Here is a 19,159-nt window from a genome sequence, read left to right on the forward strand (position 1 = left end):
GGTGTTGCATGTGTTTTCTTCAACAATTTCCCTTGTGACTTGTCACGGTTGGGGTACTCATAGTCATCTCCATTAAAGATGAACCTCTCTCGCTCCAGACTCCCTCTCTGTAAAATAATATCAGAAAGAAAGAAACGAATATTATAACTGAAGATCATTCTATCTTGATTGTTTAGTACAACATTACATACATGAGATGTGCAATAGAGACAACATAAGAGATAGTGCAGAGCTATACAACATGTATTTTCTTCAGTAGAATAACTATAATAAATATTCTCCGATCCAAACTGATTGGTTGACAACTTAGTTCAGTTCTTGACAGACAACACACTCAGAATAGTCATCCGGTACACCACAGCGAGGATGTTATGTACAGTGGAGATATCGATACACTTGGAATAGTCATCCCCGCAGAGGAGTCATATATCAGCTCCCGCAACTACGGAGAGTTCGTTGGGGGAGAAGGAACTCTTGAAGGTCTCTACTAGGCCAATAAGATCAATATTGTCGCCTCTTACAACATCTTTGAGTTGGTCATGGTGCCCCCGAGCGCCAAAACCCCTCACGTTCCAGAACAAGGCTCTCATTTAAAAGATAGATTTTTGATGCGGAGACTCGACCTGCAGGGTGCCAAGTAGGCTTGAGAACGTTTGGAAGCAACCTTTTTCATTGGAACCGAAGGCGCACGGGCCAGAGCATCTCCCCCCAATCCACCTTCGGCCACAACCGAAGGGGTGGGCGGGGCCGCAGCCAGCTCCTTAGCTTTGGCGATGGCAGCCTGGGCCACCTCATTGGCCCTAACCAGAGCGAGAATGGTAGAGGGAGACCCAACACTATGATCAAAGGAAATGCCCACATCCGAAAGAACCTTCGTCAAGTGATCATCCGAGTAGGAGGGAAGAACTAGTCTAACCGGGGATAGAGGGGAATTCACATGCTTGAGCAGGGTAGGGGGGATACCTGAAGCAGGAAGGTCACGAGCCGCCGCCCGACGAGCCGCCTTGTCCGCAACCCGCTCCCCGCTGTCGCGGACCCTTTTTCTCGCTCTTGCGAGCAGTCGAGGACGGGGACCGGATAGGAGTGGTACAGGCTACCGCGGGAGAGGACGGAGCCGCTGCAGCAGCCATGTCGGCCTCCAAGCGACGGCAAAGACCCGCTGTGGACTTCTTGGTACCCGCCGACGCACGGCTCCGAGCCGAGAATTTCCGCACCGAAGACTTCCGCTTGGGGGGCATGCCTCCAGAGCCGCGAGGAGGGGAGGCGGCCAGGTCTTCAATACCAGAGAGCGAGGGGGAGCCTGGACGGACCGGAAGGTTGGAGCAGACACCCGAGGCGATGAAGAGTTTGATCTAGCGATTGAACTTTGTTTTTGCTATAGTTTTTGAGAATTTTTGCCATGTTATTTTGTCTTTCATTTTGTTAGTACCAACATGTCTTGAACTTGTTGAACCTCTTACAGGCTGTGGTAGATCTCTATCGTCTGAAAAATAACTAGTTTCTCACACGGGCTGATGAGGGATGTGTAATGTTAGTTGCGCGTGGGCAGTGGATGTGCAGTTATGCTAGGCCGGCCAGCATGTAGTTGTAGTTGCGGTGGGTGGCGGGCATGCCGTTGCGCTAGGCCGGTGGGCATGTAACTGTAATTAGGCTAGACTGGCGGATCGCATTAGGCCGACGGGCATGCAACTGTAGTTTCTCCAGGTCGACGAATGTGCAATTGTAATTGTGCGAGGGTGGACGTGCGTGCAACTATAGTTGTGCTTAGGCGTCGAGCATGCAACTTTAGCTGCATGTGAAAAAAGGAACAAACTATAATAATAACCCATACAAACAATTAAAAACAACGTAAAACATGCACCAAGGAAATAAAAAAAACAGAATGAAAAATCCGAACGAATCACTATGCAACTATTGATTTAGTATCTGAGTGAGAAATACTATTTGTCAGTCGATTGAGAAATAGCAATCCTGATCCTTTTGCGGTGAACATTGCTCTTGGATGAGTGTCTTTGTAATAATTTGAGTCCCTAGCACTTTAGACTTGTTTTGAGTTGAAATGTTTGTTTTCTTTTCTTTTTGAAATGCATGTAAATGAATAATTAAAATTATTACTTTTCTCTCTTTGTAACTAGCCTTGTAAATATTACATTGTCTACAGTCAGTGCTTAAAAAAAATTAGAATTATCATAAAAGTGATCATTCAATAGAGGATGGAGAGTCATCGTGGAAATGAGAGGAAAGGCGGACTTGTCTTGACATGGGAAGTGTGCCTCTAGCTGCATTAATTTGTTTGGGCAACAGTCGAGGTCAAGCTGGAGTGCAGGTGCATCATCTAGATGCAACTTGCACCCCAATACATTGAACTGTGCTTGTCGCATAATCACGACAAACACATATGTGTCATACATGTTGTAATGGTTGTATTATTAACTTTTGTGTCACTAGAGATAGGGATGGATATGTAAAAAACAAATGGTGTATGGTGTTAACTATGATTTGTGAATAATGACTGATGGAAGGACCTAGCAAAGTCACCGATACTAGCACCCTATAATAAAGAGCTTGATCTTGTCATTGACTTTGGGCCTGCCATATCGTAAACAACAACGTCATACTTTGGGCTTGCCACCCTAATCAGGCAAGAACACATGTTTTTTCTTTTCGTATTGCAATAATTATATTCTATTCTATTTTGGTAAGGGTGGACCTGGCACAGCTAGTTGGATCATAGGAGTGGGTGAATGCATAGTTATATACCCTGTAGTAAGCGTGGTAGTTACGAACCCTATGGACCACCCCATGGATCGGGAAGATATCAGGTGATACCAAAACTTAGGAGATACCATGATATGGGCTTCCGAGAGCCGTTGGATCTTAGATCTGATGGCTACAGGAAGCTCTTGAACATTTTGCAAAAAAACATCTGAGAGTCTCAAAATCGCGTGCAGGTACAATAGCTCTTTAGATGCCGACAGACGTGAGATCCAACGGCCAAGAAGTCCGTATCATGGTATCACCTAAGTTTCGGTATCACCTGAAATTTCCCCCCATGGATCCGGTGAAGAGAAAGCCCACAAAAACTCACTACCTCCCGGGTTATCCTGCGACTCGAAAAAAAAAGTAGGAAAAGGAAAAGAAATAGCAAGAATGCTATTCTTCATCGCCGTACTAACTAAGAATATGAAAATTGCATTTTTAAAATTTGCTATAATGTGATGATCGAACAAAGAGAACTGAACCTCGCATGGTGGATTCAAAATCTACTGCCTCCATCCACTTTTCTACATATGTACCTTATCCAACTAAAGAATTTTTCTCGCTTTTCCATTTATTTTCAATTTATCATTATCTATTTATTTCAATCTCCATACTTCAGTCAAGATATTGGAAGTAGAATGCCGACGTAAGGCCTGTGAGAAATAACTGTCGATAGGCTTTTGGATTTGCGGCTCTTCCGGCTGTGATGGCTTCTTCTCCAAGGTGCTAGTTCGATAGGACTGTGACCTTATTACTTCCTGCCTAGGATCAATAATGACAGGCTAGTTCCGACGATGGAGCGGCATGTCGCGATGAGCCATTGGCCCGGCTCATGAACAGTAATTCAAAAAAGTAGCAGACAAATTTTATAATATCTATGTTTTGGGGGCATCAAAGATGCTTCACTATTGTAAGTGCTTGCAAATTTTCGTGGTGAGATGACTTTGGAGGAGCTCGGTCAGAAAAACAACATCAGAGATTTTTCACAACTTTGGACATTTCGATTGAAGAGTTGATTTTCCTTTTCCATTTTTACCGAGCTCCTCCGATATAATCTACAAGCACCTAAAAGACCTGGACATCTTTGATGTGCAAAAAATTGAGTTTTTTTTCTTGCTATTTTGAAAGTACTGTTCACACGGCGCCGGTTGACCTCAGGGGCTATGTATTTTGGGATAGAAAAATTGTGATATGGCTGGAAAGGCAGGCATGCTTCCCACTCGGCAGTACAGGAGTGCTGGGTCGCTACTTATAAAGCGGTGACTTTGCCGGAAACCAACTTACATACGGTCAGCATGCAGCATTATATGTGGACGGCATTGATCTTCCAGCTGCTCCTTGCGGCAGCTACAACAGCAGCTACCACCGCGGTGACTGATGGGTGTCCGCCGAGCTGCGGCGGCGTGGACATCCCCTACCCCTTCGGCATCGGCGCTGGCTGCTTCCGCAAGGGCTTCGAGATCGAGTGTGCCAAGGGCGGCCCTGTGCTCGCCGGCACGCCCCTCCGGGTGGTGAAGCTGTCGCTGGATCCAGACGAGTCGCAGGTATTGCTTCCCATCGGGTCGCAGTGCTTCAACACCTCCAGTCCAGCTGAAACCAACGACATCATGTATGGACAGACGATGATGAACGAGCACGGCGTGTACCGCATCTCCGACACGCACAACATGCTCGTCGTCGTCGGCTGCAACACCGTCGGCTACATCGCCAGCAAGGAGACCGTTGGGGGCGGCGAGGACTACGCCTACAACATCGGGTGCATGTCCTACTGCAACAACTCGGAGAGCGCACAGAACGGCCACTGCAAAGGCGTCGGGTGCTGCCACGTCGACATCCCGCCGGGGCTCACCGACAACTACTTCGACTTCGACTCCGAATACAACCACTCCGCCATGATGAATTTCAGCTCGTGCGACTACGCCTTCCTCGTCGACAGGAACAACTACACCTTCCACCGGTCCGATCTCAAGATGGACAGAAGCCGGACCTCGCTAGTGTGGCTCGACTGGGCCATTCGCGGCTCTGCCGATATCTCCGGCGACGAAATACTATCGTGCAAACAAGCGGCCATGACGGGCCAGTACGCCTGCGTCAGCGCTCACAGCGACTGCGTCGACTCCACCAATGGGCCTGGCTACAACTGCAAGTGCTCCAGTGGCTACCAGGGCGACGCCTACTTGCCCAACGGATGCACCAGTAAGATGCCCTGCTTATTAGTACTTCTTCTGCTTCAAAATACTTGATAATTTTGTTTCCTACATAAAAATCTTTGAGTTTGACCGCTGAGTCTATATTTTTTTTTAGTAATGTCTACAATATCATATTAGTTTCATTAAATTCATTATGAAATATATTTGCAGCTGATCGATGTTGTACATATGGATATATTTTCCTATACACATATATATGGTCAAATATAGAGATGTTTAACTTAGGACAAAACTAAAACTTCAAATATCTAAATGTCCTAATTAATGTCCACTTCATTTAAGACTCCGTGTTTGGTACTATCTGCGTTTCAGTTTACAAGTCCTACGCGTATACCTAGGTTGCCAATTTTATCACCCTAATATAAACTATATAATACAAAAATTATATCGTTTGAAAATAGAACATCTGAAGTTTATATTGGTATATTTTTTATAATATATGACTTGTATTAGGTTGGTCAAATTGACGACCTAGGGGTACGCACACGCCCTGTAAACTGAGAGAGAGGTCTATGATTTTCTTTATCGATAAACTAATATATATAGGGTGGCCCGCGCACATGCCTAGTTAACATCTTAAAACATGTTTTGTGTTGATTGATTAACTACATAGGACTTATTGGACAATACGATTTCTTTTTTTTTTGAGAAATTTTCAATCTATTTATCTTCAATTATCGCATTACAAAGAACAAGAGAGGTAATAAAAAAATTACAACTATGTCCGTGAACCACCTAGCGACGACTACAAGCACTAAAGCGAGCCGAAAGAGCGCTGCCGTCAACCCTCACCGCAATCGGGCAAACCTTGTTGTAGTAGACAGTCGGGAAGTCGCCGTGCTAAGGCCCCATAGGACCAGCGACCCAAAGTAGCAATCATCACCGATGAAGAAAGTCATAGATCAGAAGGATCAAACTTGTAAACACCCAAACAAAACCGAACGAAGACCAGATCCAAACAAATCCACTGAAGACCAGCACCGACCGAGTCTCGTGAGATCCAACGGAAACAAAACTCTACACGCCCTCCTACGATGCTAGACGCACCATCAGGACGGGGATAGAGTGTGGGAGACATTATTCCTACTAAGGGACATCGTCGCCGCCACACAACCCCAACCAAGACATTGAACCTAACAAGAATGAGAACGGGATCCCTACCCCCCCCCCCTCCCACCAGCGTGGGGGGGGGGGGGGATCCTCCGCACTTGCATGACCTAGAGGCCATCAGAGATGGGACGGACTGGCGGCGCCGATGGGAGGAGAAGAGCTTTTCTTGTGGAGGAGAAAAGAGATTGGGCTACGATATTCGTTGACAACAGGATTTCTTAGCGCATAAAAATTAAGAATCTATGTGCCACGGAATTATTGAGGATGTCACAAACATCTTCACATCGCCATAAACTGTATAACATATTAGAAACCTATCCAGTTATGCCAGGTTGAGCAAAACTGGTAAGTGCATACCCTAAGAAAAATTTACACGCATGGTTATATTATAATCGTGCTGCATATTTAGAATTATGAAAGCTAATTAAAAAGACAAAGCTTCAAAAATTGAAGGATCCGGATACGGTAGAAGGCACATCAAAAACGTATTTTGCTTACATAGGGCAGCCATACACCCAAAATTCATTACATGATTATCGTTCATTGATGTACATCATCTGCTAGAGGATGATATATCAGAACTTCTTAGTATGACAATAAATTAGAATCGGATGTGCACACTCTTCTCTATTAAATTATTAAATGCACACTCTTCTCTACTAATTATGAAAAATGTCACAAATATCTACACGTCCGCATAAACTCAACAACATAAGAATTGTGTCAAGTTGAGAAAAAGTATCAAAATTGATAGATGCATAGCAGAAAAGAATTAAGATGGTTATATTATAGTATGCTGGGCCTGCTAGAACACTCGATTAGATTATATATGGCTTCACAACAACTTTTCTGACATCATCCACACATAGTATTATAGACCTATGTAACACGTAAACATGCATCCACCCCTCTTACGTAATTTAAATAATTTGTATCTAGATCTTGTTGGTGGCAGACCGAGTTGCAGTGCTACAGTGATCTTCTATGGCTCCATGGCGGCGGTGATCGCTGAAAGGTCTTCGGAAAGGGTTCATCTCTCAAGATCTGGTTGTTAACTTCGGTGATGAGATGCAAAGTATGGAAGAAGGCTTGACGCAAAGGGATGATTGTACAACGGCGGTGGTCGCACAAAGCATGTAGTTGTTGGGATTGTGGAAAAGTGGTGGCGCCAACACATGTGTGACTTCGATGATGGTGCCACGCGCAAGAGTCTCAAGCTCCAGGGTGAGAGCCTAGGTCTAACCCAAATTGGTTATACCTGGCAATGGCGACACTTTTTTGCGTCGTTACCTTATTGAAGGCATTGCTCAGATATGCTCGAACTAATTTTTCAGGGTGAAAACCTAGATTCTTTCCTTGATGGTTGGATTTGGTAACGGCGGCGCATCAGCGCTGCTGTTGAAGAACTTCGTCGTTCGTGTGGTGTGATAAGATGATTGGTGCGGATATGACCATTGCTACAATTTGCCAGCCACAAATCTGATTGCTTTGAAGCATTTTTCCTTTATTCTTGTCCCTACATAGTTTTGGTCTTATATGACTTTACTAGTAGCCGGCATTTATGTGTGTGTTTTGGTGTTGGTTGTGTGTGTCCTAGCTATCCACAGGGTGACTGTGCGCTCATACTGTATCCTCTTGATGCTCCATTTTAAGCTAATAAAATCCATCATTCGTCAAAAAAAAAGGTGTACAGTCGATGCATGGTGAAGAATCATCATTAATAACAGAATATGTCTGAAAATGACTTTCTTATTGGGCTAACGCTTATGTAATTCTGTAACTCCATTAAACAAGTGCATGCACATCCAGCCACTCTGATGGATCAACTTAACGTCTTTGCCTCAACTAACTCAGCTCACTTTGAGCTAGTCTCTTGGCACGGCAACGTACAGATCCATCTCGCTCTCGGCTGCATGCATGTACCGATCAAATCTATCTAGTATTTATGCATGTACTCACAACTCCTGGCTTCACTTGACCGATGACCAGCTCGCACCATTGCCGATCCATCGGTCCACTTTGCCATGATGCCATGCATCGCTGTACTAGACTTAGACTAAACAGACCCAAACAGAAATAAACTAGATGAACTACTAAACAACAATGGTTAACACCAACAATCACCCCCTTAACCTTGTTGTGCTTTATTGAGAACTCCATGACGACCTTCGGTACAGCCCCGGCTGGTCGTCGGCGGTCGCGTCGGCGAGAAGCGCCCGCTCCTTCTTCAGCTCAGTACAGTCCCTGGAGCAAGTGTAGCAGCGGACCTTGCGAATGTCAAAGTTTCTCTTCTTCTTGTCGGCGCCGCTGCGGTGGCGAGCAAGCCATTCCTCCTCCGTGAGGAGCAGACGACTCCCACCACCCTGGTCGTAGTTGCTGGCGCCCTCGTCCAAGTCGCTCCGGTCCTCCACCGTTTTGAGCCTTCCCACAAGCTCCTCCATTGACATGGTTTTAAGATCAAGAAGTTGTTCAATAGCAATAGCTACCTGGGTATACTTGGACGGCACGATGCGGAGAAGCTTCTTCACGACCTTCACCTCGTCGAGGTTCTCACCGAGCATGCGCAGCTTGTTGGCGATCCCGTTCATGCGCATGGCGAGCTCATCGAGGGTCTCGCCGCTCCTCATGCGGACGGCATCAAACTCCTTGAGGAGAGTCAGCGCCTTGGCCTCACGGACGCGGGCATCGCCGACCCGCATGATCTTGATGGCATCCCATGCCTCCTTTGCCGTCGCCTTCACGGCAAGCGTGGAGTGCATCTCCTCCGGCACGGCTCGCAGAATTGCCGCAAGCGCCGCCCTGTCCTGGCTGAAGCTCCGGCCTCCCTCGATGGCGTCCCACACGCGTTGGGCCTCCATGTTCACCTTCATGATCAGCGACCACTCGAAGTAGTTCGTCGCTGTCAGCGGCGGGTAGACGACGGTGCTGCTGGCCTGGTGGACGACCTCCTGCTGCACCACCACCTCGCGGCAGCCATGCCGTGTCGGGCTCCGGCCTCGGCGCACCACCGGCGAGGCCGAGACACGGCGGCGACCCGGCGACGGAGTGCGCGAACCTTCAGTCACCATGGCTCTGAATACCAAGTGTAATCTCTGCCCAGGGTAGGAGATGAACTCACGCACACAAGATAGAAGAAGAGCACACAGGAGTTTTTGGCACCGCACAACTTGTGCCTTTTCTGACTCTCTTTCTCTTGATTAACCAAAGTGATTACAGGGTATTTAAAAAGGAAGCAAACGCACAGGCCAAGTCACACACCGGCCTGATCCTAAACTCACGCTCCACACACACACGTACTCCACTAAACAAGTGCATGCACATCCAGCCACTCAGATGGATCAACTCAACGTCTTTGCCTCAACTAACTCAGCTCACTTTGAGCTAGTCTCTTGGCACGGCAACGTATAGATCCATCTCGCTCTCGGTTGCATGCATGTACCGATCAAATCTACCTAGTACTTATGCATGTACTCACAACTCCTGGCTTCACTTGACCGATGACCAGCTCGCACCATTGCCGATCCATCAGTCCACTTTGCCATGATGCCATGCATCGCTGTACTAGACTTAGACTAAACAGACCCAAAAAGAAATAAACTAGATGAACTACTAAACAACAATGGTTAACACCAACAAAAATATTCTAGGGTATAGGTAGCATATTATTTTAAACTTTAATGTCCATTGATTGTTTCACAGATCCATCAATTGTGATCATCTACTTATCCTATATAGCTAAGAGAGCGATTCACATTATTTCTACTTATCTTAATAGGAGGAGGACCCCCGGCCTCTGCATCTGGACGATGCATGTAGCCACTTTATTAATTATTCACACAAGATCTTACAAAGTCATACAACAGTAAGACGAAAGCCATCGTCTAGGCAACATCTGTCACTACTCCTATCCAGTTGATGTAGGGATGCTGATAGTCTGGGCCTAATACCAAACAGACCTCGCAGTCAAGCCTAACATCTAAGACATAAGGTCCTAACCAGGACGCCTGCCGGGTATGAGGCACCCACCAGTCCGGCACACTCCTCAACCAGGACGCCTGTCGGGTATGAGGCCGCCGGAGCCACCTACCATCAATCCATCTTCAGTGTTAGCTTGATCCACTAGCACCAAAACCATTATAGCCGGTATATTTGCTAGCTTGATCCACTAGCATCCGCCCAATCTACATATGAGAATCCTTTATCATACAACATGTATTTGTGCATTCTAAGTAGGTTTTAAATCACAATGTGTTTAATTGTGACATCCATAACTTTTCATGTTAGATATGCAGAAATTTCTCACATAGCATAAATTCGTCTTCCCCCTCTTCTGGATCTGAGGCTCCTCCTCCAGCTCCTGGTCGGCCTCCGCTTCGCTCCATCGTCGTCGGTCCGGAGGTGCTGGGCACGGCTTTCGGGCCTATTCTCCAGGGCGGTGCGGTCGGTCTTTCGAGGCCGCCTGCGGTGGATCCCTCGCCGTGGCGCACGCGTCGCGGGCCGCCATCCGCGCAGCCCTGCTTCCCCGCCTCCCCCGCCCGCCACTCGTCGCCGCCGCTCGCCGGTCGACGCCCTGCCCACTTCGCGGCCGCCCAAGACCAGCATCCCCGTCGTCCTCCACGGGTGCTCCTACAACTGTGGGGAGGAGGGCCACATCTCGGCCAAGTGTTGGAATCCCACCAAGCGTGTGCGCTGCAATGGGAGCGGCCACATTGCTCGGGAGTGCTTCAGGCCGAGGAGTGCTTCGTCGGTGGCTGCGGAGGCGCGCCCACCTTCGCCGGTGCGCATGGTCGTGCCTCCCGCGGGTTCTGGCCGCTCGTCGTCCGGTCTGCCAGCCCCCCCCCCCCCCCCCGCCGGGGTCACCTCCGCCTGCTCCGGCCTTGGAGCGCGGTTGTGCGTTTGGGGTCGGCGGCTGCTGTGGGCGGGCCGGGGTTCTCCGTCCCGTTCGACCGCCCGGTGGAGTCCGGCGGGCCATCCCGATCGGTGCCGGCGCCGCCTATGGTGGAGAGGTGCTTCCTCGAGGCCTCGGAGGAGTTGTCCCGCATGGAGGAGGATCTCGGGCGCGCGGTGGTGGTCACGGTCACCGGCGAGAGGCCGGTGGTCGACTTGGCGTCGGCTGCGTTGGCTTTGCACACGGAGTTCGGGATTGGCCCGGCGGACATGTCAATTCGCCCTTTCTTCCCGGAGGATTTCCTGGTGATCTGCAAGCACCCGTTCGTGAGGCAGTTGATGGTGGAGCGTGGGGAGGCCTCTGCACCGGGGTTCTCTCTCTCGCTGCGGCCCTGGCTCCGGCAGGGACAGGCCACAGGCGCGGCCTTGCCCGTCCTGGTGCCCCTAGAGCTGCGGGGTGTTCCTGCGCATGCTTGGACGAGGAGGACAGCTGAGGTAGTACGTACTGCGGGGCCTGGGGTTCGTGCATCAGTCGCGGGCAGGACGGCGAACCGATTCGACATGTCGGGGTTCTGTGTGTGGCTTCGGACGGATGATCCGGCAAGGATTCCTGGCTCTCGATTGTTGTTCATTGAGGAGCCGAGAGAGACTCGTGTGGAGGGGGGGCCTACAGCGTTGTGGTATCCAGTCACCATCACCGTTCTAGGCGTGCCAGCTGCGGTGGCCGACGTGGATGCGCCATCCCCGCCTGCGCCTCCACCGTCATCGCCGCCGTCGGGTGAGGCTGGGGGTCCTGAGGGTCGCGCCCCGACGGATGGGGCCATGCCGGGCGCTCGGGATGCTGGTGCTTCGTCGGGTGGGCATGGCGGCTCGTCTGGTTCGTCGGTGGGGTCGTCGGCGCCGCCGCCGGCGCCGGAGAGGGGTCGCTTGCGGGCGGACCGGGCGGTGGTCGGGCCTTGCAGCTGCTTGGCTGAGGTCAGGCGATCCTCCTTTGCAGGGGAGACAGAGCCACTTTTGACCGCTCAGAGCAGGCTGGTGCGTCAGAGGTCCTCTGGTGGGGTCAAGGTTTTGGTTACGGGTCGAAATTTCAAGATTTCTCATGGTTACCGCGTATTTTCGTACCCCTGGGTAAATCGCCATACCGAGCAAAAAATACCAGTTTTTTGAAATTTTTGAATTTAAACACTCGATTTACAGTAAAGTACGTAGGATCTAATTAATACCATGAGAGTTGGTTCTGGCATGTTGGTAGCAACCTAGTTCTTGTTTTGAGAGGTCTCTGGTTCGAATATTCGTTCATTCACTTATTTGAATTCAAAATTCAACTATAAAATTCGCTCGAAATATTCTCGGTATTTTTCGGTAACCGTGGTAACCACATTTATCCGTCCCCTGGGTAAAATTGCCTCATTCGGTAACCAAAACCTTGGGTGGGGTGCGCTTGTTGACCGGTATCGCAGGGGATCCAAGGGGCTCGCCCGCTTCGGTGAACCTCCCAAGGCCAGCATGCGCGGATGGAGCCTGTCTGTTGGATGGGAGCCCGCTGATTGGCGTGGAGGCTTGCGTGCGGATCGGTGATGTTTCCTTGTCGTTAGGAGGCCCGACCATCGAGGAGCCAATGGCGAGCAAGGACAGGGATCCAAGGTTTGGTGGGGGCCGCACATGCAGTGAGCATGTTTTGGGCGCGGAGTTGGATTTGTCCCCCGCTGCGGCGTCTCGGCAGGGCGTGGGGATCGAGGAGGATCTGGGACAGGAGTTGGCGGAAACCGAGCCTGATTCGCCTGTGGGTGGTGGGCCAGCGCACGCGCAGGTGCACATGGGAGACACCTTCCTGGTCAGTCTCTCAGCGGATCCCGAGGATGCCACATGTGCTGCCACAAGGGGTGGGGAGCCATGCAGCCCATGCATAGGCGGTGAGGTGCACTCGCCACGTACTCCTGTAGCGATGCAGGACAGGGTGGACTCCTTGTGCGCGTATTTGAGGCGCAATTTGACGCCACTTTTGACCGTGATTCCCAGCCGTGGTGCTGCACCTGACAAGAAGAGGCCTAGGCAGAAGAGGCAGCCAGTGTCCAACCCGAGAAGGAGTGTCCGTTTGGCCAGGAAGGGGCAGGGTTCTAAGGCGTCCAAGCAACAAAACGTTCTGATTCGGAGGCTCTGTCTTGCGAATGAAGCCGAAACAACCAGCGACTCCGCGTTACAGGCTTATGCGCAACTGTTCGAGCGACCACTGACTGACACTCACATTACGGCGATCCTAGCTCTTTTCGGTTGGCAGCCATCGGCCTTGCCGGTGTTCGAGGGGGAGCCCTTGGTGGCTGACTCGCACTAGGGTGCGGTGATGGTGGTTTGGTGGGTTAGCACCATGAATTGTACGCCTTTCAAAACGCTGGCGTGGAATGTGCGGGGGCTCAATAGCGCGGCACGTAGGAATGTGGTAGCTCAGGTGGTGGCCGCAGCAAACCCGAGTGTGGTGTGCCTGCAAGAAACTAAAATGGAGGTTGTAACACTTGATGTAGTTCATCATTGCCTCGCGTATAAATTTGGAAACTTCTTTTACTTGCCGGCGAGTGGTACACGTGGTGGAATCCTGTTAGCATGGGCTGAGTCGGTAGTTCGCGTGTCTAACCCACACTACACGGAATACACCCTTACGGCCCTGATTATGCCGATGGAAGGCCCGCAGTGGTGGTTTACGGGTGTATACGGGCCGCAGCTCGACCAGGAGAAGCTGCTTTTCTTGCGTGAGTTGGAAGAAATCTGAGAGCTACATGCTGGACCGTGGATGGTTGCGGGTGATTTTAACCTGTTAGTAAACCCTGAGGACAAGAGCAACGAGAGGATCAACCACAGAATGATGGACAAATTTCGCTCTAAGCTGAACTCGCTTGAGTTGAAGGAGGTCTATTTGAATGGACGTCGATACACTTGGTCTAATGAGAGGGTAAACGTAACACTCGAGAAGGTGGACCATGTTTTCTGTACTGCGTTGTGGGAAGAGCTACACCCGACTTGTTGCCTTAGTGCGGTGGGCTCGGCTATCTCGGACCACAGCCCACTACTGCTGGACTTGAACAAGGACCTGTGCATGGGATCACGCTTTAAGTTTGAGGCTTTCTGGACGAAGGACGAAGGTTTTATGGATATCGTAGTGGAGGCCTGGGCCTCGGTTCCTCGTGAGGATAATCCTTTCAAGACTTTGGATATGAGGTTGGGAGCCACGGCAAAAAGCTTAAAGCGATGGAGTGATCGGTGGATCGGTAACGTGAAGCTTCAAATTGCGATCGCGCAGGAAGTGATCCAGCGGCTGGACAAGGCTATGGATACGAGAGCTTTGTCTGAGCAGGAGCGGGAGCTACGGATATTACTTAAACAGAAGTTGTTGGGATTATGCTCGCTTGAACGGACCATCGCGAGGCAGCGATCTAGAATCCTTTTCCTACAGGAAGGAGAGGGTAGCACGCGGCTGTTCCACCAGTCGGCGTGTCTCTGATGGAGTTTCAGTGGCCACAAGCTAAGATGAGATTGCAAGCATGGTAAATGGTTACTACAAGAATCTGTTTGGGACGGCTCAACAACGATTGACCTCCATCAACCTAGAAGCGCTTCAGCTCCCTGCTTGGACATGCCGGGCCTTGACATTGCCTTCACAGAGGAGGAGGTGCGGTGGGTTGTTAATGCAACGCCTATGGACAAGCCACCCAGCCCGGATGGATTCACGGGTTGTTTTTATGCTTCATGCTGGGAGATTATTAAAGAGGACATCATGGCCGCGCTTGCCGCTTCCTTTCGTGGAGATATGAGAGGGTTGCATGCTATCAATAAGGCAATCGTTTCCCTGCTGCCAAAGGTGGATGGGGCGATTGACGTTAAGGATTTCAGGCCGGTGAGCCTAGTTCATGGTGTGATCAAGATCATTGACACGCTGCTCGCAGTTAGATTAGCCTTGGAGCTGCCAGGGCTGGTTGGCAAACATCAGAGTGCTTTTGTCAGGGGCCGTTCCATACACAACAACTTCATGTTAGTGCAAAGTACAGCAAGGAGACTACACGCGCTTAAACAGCCAACCATCATGCTCAAGCTGGATATCTCAAAGGCGTTTGATTCGGTTCAGTGGCCATTTTTGGTGGAAGTGATGAGGTACATGGTTTTTAGCACTAAGTGGATCGACTGGATCTGCGGATTACTTGCAACATTGTCAACGAAGATCATGGTTAATGGTGTGCCGGGAGAGCCTATCTACAACTGCCAGGGCCTGCGGCAGGGAGACCCCGTTTCTCCGATGTTATTCATCCTCACAATGGAGCCACTGCAGAGGATGTTTGGCGTTGCTATCGAGCGAGGTTTCCTATCCCCACTCACTTCGAGAGGTTTAACCAAGAGAGTTTCTATGTTCACGGATGATGTCATGATCTTCCTCAAACCGGATGTGGAGGATCTCACTACTTGTGCAGCCCTGCTGCGTCTCTTTGGTGAAAGTCTGGTCTCAGAGTCAACCTGCAGAAGAGTGCTACTCTGCCAATACAGTGCAATTCGGAGATCATGGAGAGGGTAGTGCAGGTGCTTGGCTGCCCGCAAGGTTCTTATCCGTGCAGATACTTGGGGCTCCCTCTCACCCTGAGAAAGCAAACGGCAGCCCAGCTGATGGGTATGGTGGATCAGCTGGCTCGATGCCTACCTAGGTGGATGGCCGTCAACATGCCGAAGAGTGGAAGAATGACACTTGTCCAGTCTGTGCTCTGTGCAATCCCTATACATATGATGATGGCACTAGACATCCCACACAAGGTCATAAAGGCCATGAACAAGATTTGTCGTGGGTTCTTGTGGTGTGCCAAGGATCAGGCGTCCGGTGGCTAGTGTAGAGTGGCTTGGGAGAAAGTGTGCTCGCCGAGGTGGGCAGGGGGACTTGGCATTCCCAACCTAAAGTGGCTGAATACGGCCATGCAGGCACGGTGGCCCTGGCTGAAAAGAGTGGATCCGTCAAGGCCGTGGGCAGAGTTTGATATTTCAGTCCCTCGAAAATCTATGCAAATCTTCCAGGCTGCCACCCACGCGACAGTGGGCAATGGAGAGAACACGCTATTTTGGGAGGACAAATGGGTGGATGGATTCAGAGTGGAGGAACTTGCGCCAGCACTCTATAGTACGGTGCGACAACGGATACGAAGCAGCCGTACAGTTAGCCAAGGTTTGATGAACAGAGCTTAGGAATTGGAAATAGGACCAGAGGTGACGAACCAGATGCTTCAGGAGTACCTTAGTTTGTGGGATCGAATGGAAAGAGTCCAGTTGCACCAGGACTCGGGGGATTCCGTGAGGTGGGCGTGGGAGCCAAGCGGCTCCTTCTCCACGAGATCGGCGTACCATGCTAAATTTTGGGCTCGGGAGAAAGATCCAATGGCGCAGTTCACATGGAAATCTAAGGCCCCTTTGATGTGTAGATTCTTTACATGGCTCGCAATGCAGAATAGATGTTGGACATCGGATAGATTAGCGAGCCGTGGATTAGAGCACGAGGAAGCATGCCCGTTTTGTGACCAAGTTGAGGAGAGTATGAACCACCTAATGCTCCGGTGTGTCTTCGCCAGAGAGGTATGGACGCGGGTGTGCACGGCTTGGGGAAAGCCACAATGGACACCGACAGCAACATCAAGCCTTGGAGAGTGGTGCATAATCACAGCAGATAGCGCGGTCGAAAAGAAGGACACGCGGGCACTGATCGTCCTCGTGCTTTGGGAGCTATGGAAGCATCGAAATGGCATAGTGTTCGAGGGGGATGCCCCGTCGATCATGTTTGTAATGCATAGGGTAGCTGTAGAGTGCGCCGCGTGGAAGGCAGCAGGGTTGCTTAAAGTAGATATAGATCGCTTCCTAGCGGCCTTGGAGGTGGATCATGTCGTGAGGTATTAGTTTGTAAGTGTTAGATTGGGTGGAGTTGGGGTTATGTAATTATGTAATCACCACCGTGGAGGGGCTCTTTCCCCCTTTCTTCTTGAATATATAGTACGCACACTCGTGCGTATTCGAGAAAAAAAAATATTGAATTAGTATTCTACACAATATGTAGATACAGTTTATGCAATTCTGTGGCAGCGTGCTGGGTATTGTCTAGATAACTTAAATTAATGGCATGATGTTTCTAATTTTTGGGGATTTCTAGCTTATTTCTTGATCATTTTTCTGTTTATCCCTCATGGACTTAATATAGATGTCTAATAATAATTAATTTTGTAATTTATGCGATGCAGATATAAATGAATGTGCAAATCCAGCCAATTATCCTTGCTATGGTGTGTGCAGAGACACCGAAGGAGGGTACGGATGCTACTGTCCTGTAGGTTATCGTAGCCATGACCCACAAACTGAACGATGCACTCAAAAGTTCCCACTTGCAGCACAGATTTCCGTAGGTAAACATCATACTCTTACGGCACAGGGTACTTTTCAATGTAATTTACATGTTATATGCTGATTAACTATATCTAAATTGCTCTCTCTCAGTCGCCTCAAAATACATAGACAGAACTAGTTAAATTATTCTTGCAACTACGTCTTTTCCAATATTTCTTTTGTATTGTTCGAGACTCACAAGACTAGTCACAAGAATTTAACAAAATGTCAACCACTTGATGAACAGAAATACCTAATTGAACGGTGACATTCAATTTCCAAGTATCTTGCTATCCATCTATAAATAGTTGCTTGTGCCTCATACGAAGCGTAAACTCAAATATTAAGTTTGATTATTACAACAGTAAAGTTTAATGGGAAACTAATTAATGACCAGAAATTCTGATTATTACAATAGTTAAGTTTGATGGCAAACTAATTAATGACCAGAAACTTTGATTTTACAGTAGTTAAGTTTGTTTCTTTGCCAATGTAGGTGCTATAGGTGGCATTCTTGTCTTGGCATTTCTTGCATTCTTTTTCGTTCTTCGCAAAGAGAAGCAGAAGGCCAAAGACTTTTACCGAAAGAATGGCGGTCTTACATTAGAGAAAGCTAGAACTATTAAGATTTACACAAGGGAAGATCTCAAACCTATTTTAAAGAGTAGCAATTTAATTGGTAAAGGTTTCTTTGGTGAAGTTTACAAGGGTGTTGTTGATGGATTTATAGTCGCAGTAAAGAAACCAAATGATAGTAATGTGCTGGCGAAGGAGCAATTTCCAAATGAAGTCACCATCCTGTCTCAAGTCAGCCACAAGAACATCGTAAGGCTTTTAGGTTGTTGCCTCGAAGTGGATAACCCCATGCTAGTCTATGAGTTCATCTCCAAAGGAAGCTTGGAGGACAATCTTCATATAGCTAACAACAAGGAGCCTCTCAACTTGGATGTACGTCTAAGTATTCTTGAAGACTCAGCACATGGTCTAGCTTATATGCACTCACAAACCCATAACACAATCCTGCATGGTGATGTTAAACCAGCAAACATACTCTTGGATGAGAACTTTTCCGCGAAGATCGCGGATTTTGGCATATCAAGGTTGATTGCAAAAGGCAAGGAACACACTGCAAGTGTCATTGGTGACATGTCTTATATGGATCCAGTGTACCTACAAACAGGTCGATTGACCGACAGAAGTGATGTCTACAGTTTTGGGGTTGTCATCTTAGAGCTCATTAGCAGGAAGAGGGCCACTCATTCTGAAAATAATAGCCTAGTGAGGAGCTTCCTAGAGTGTTGCCAAAATGGGGAGAGCTTGACTGAGCTCTATGATAAGGAAATTGCATCGTCAGGAGATTTGGAATTTCTTAACAAGTTGCTTGAGATTGCTCTTGAGTGTCTTAACCTTGATGCAGATCAAAGACCATCAATGACAGATGTTGCAGGGCGCCTTCTCATGCTGCATAGGTCCCGTAACCCTTAGGTTCATTTACGAATCGGAGTCATGTATGTTAAGTTGAATATAAGATAGGTAACTATCAATGTCAACCATCATTATATTTGTTGTTCCAAGAAATTTGTACTACTGTAGTCAGTAACTTTATGTTTCATATAAACATATGTATGGATTGATTTCCCAATTAAACTATAATGTAATAGGGTAGCAATTTGATCGTGCTCCTGCAGATCTCGACGAGGTCATTACAATATCTGGGTTAGCTACATCACTAGCACAGTATGCAGTTTTATTTTTTTCTTTCGGCAGAAACACCAGCCTTAGATTGCTTCTAAGATTCG

General features: G+C 48.7%; 1 protein-coding gene across 1 annotated transcript; it reads left to right on the forward strand.

Moving 5' to 3' along the window:
* Nucleotides 1-4,055: 4,055 nt before the first annotated feature.
* On the forward strand, nucleotides 4,056-18,845 carry LOC123156771 (wall-associated receptor kinase 2). The gene is made up of 3 exons (XM_044574950.1): nucleotides 4,056-4,956; nucleotides 17,219-17,380; nucleotides 17,857-18,845. The coding sequence occupies exons 1-3, from the start codon at nucleotides 4,056-4,058 to the stop codon at nucleotides 18,843-18,845; spliced, it is 2,052 nt and encodes a 683-aa protein (XP_044430885.1).
* The last annotated feature ends 314 nt before the right edge of the window (nucleotides 18,846-19,159 follow it).

This window comes from Triticum aestivum, chromosome 1D, assembly GCF_018294505.1.
Source record: "Triticum aestivum cultivar Chinese Spring chromosome 1D, IWGSC CS RefSeq v2.1, whole genome shotgun sequence".
Classification (NCBI taxonomy): Eukaryota; Viridiplantae; Streptophyta; class Magnoliopsida; order Poales; family Poaceae; genus Triticum; species Triticum aestivum.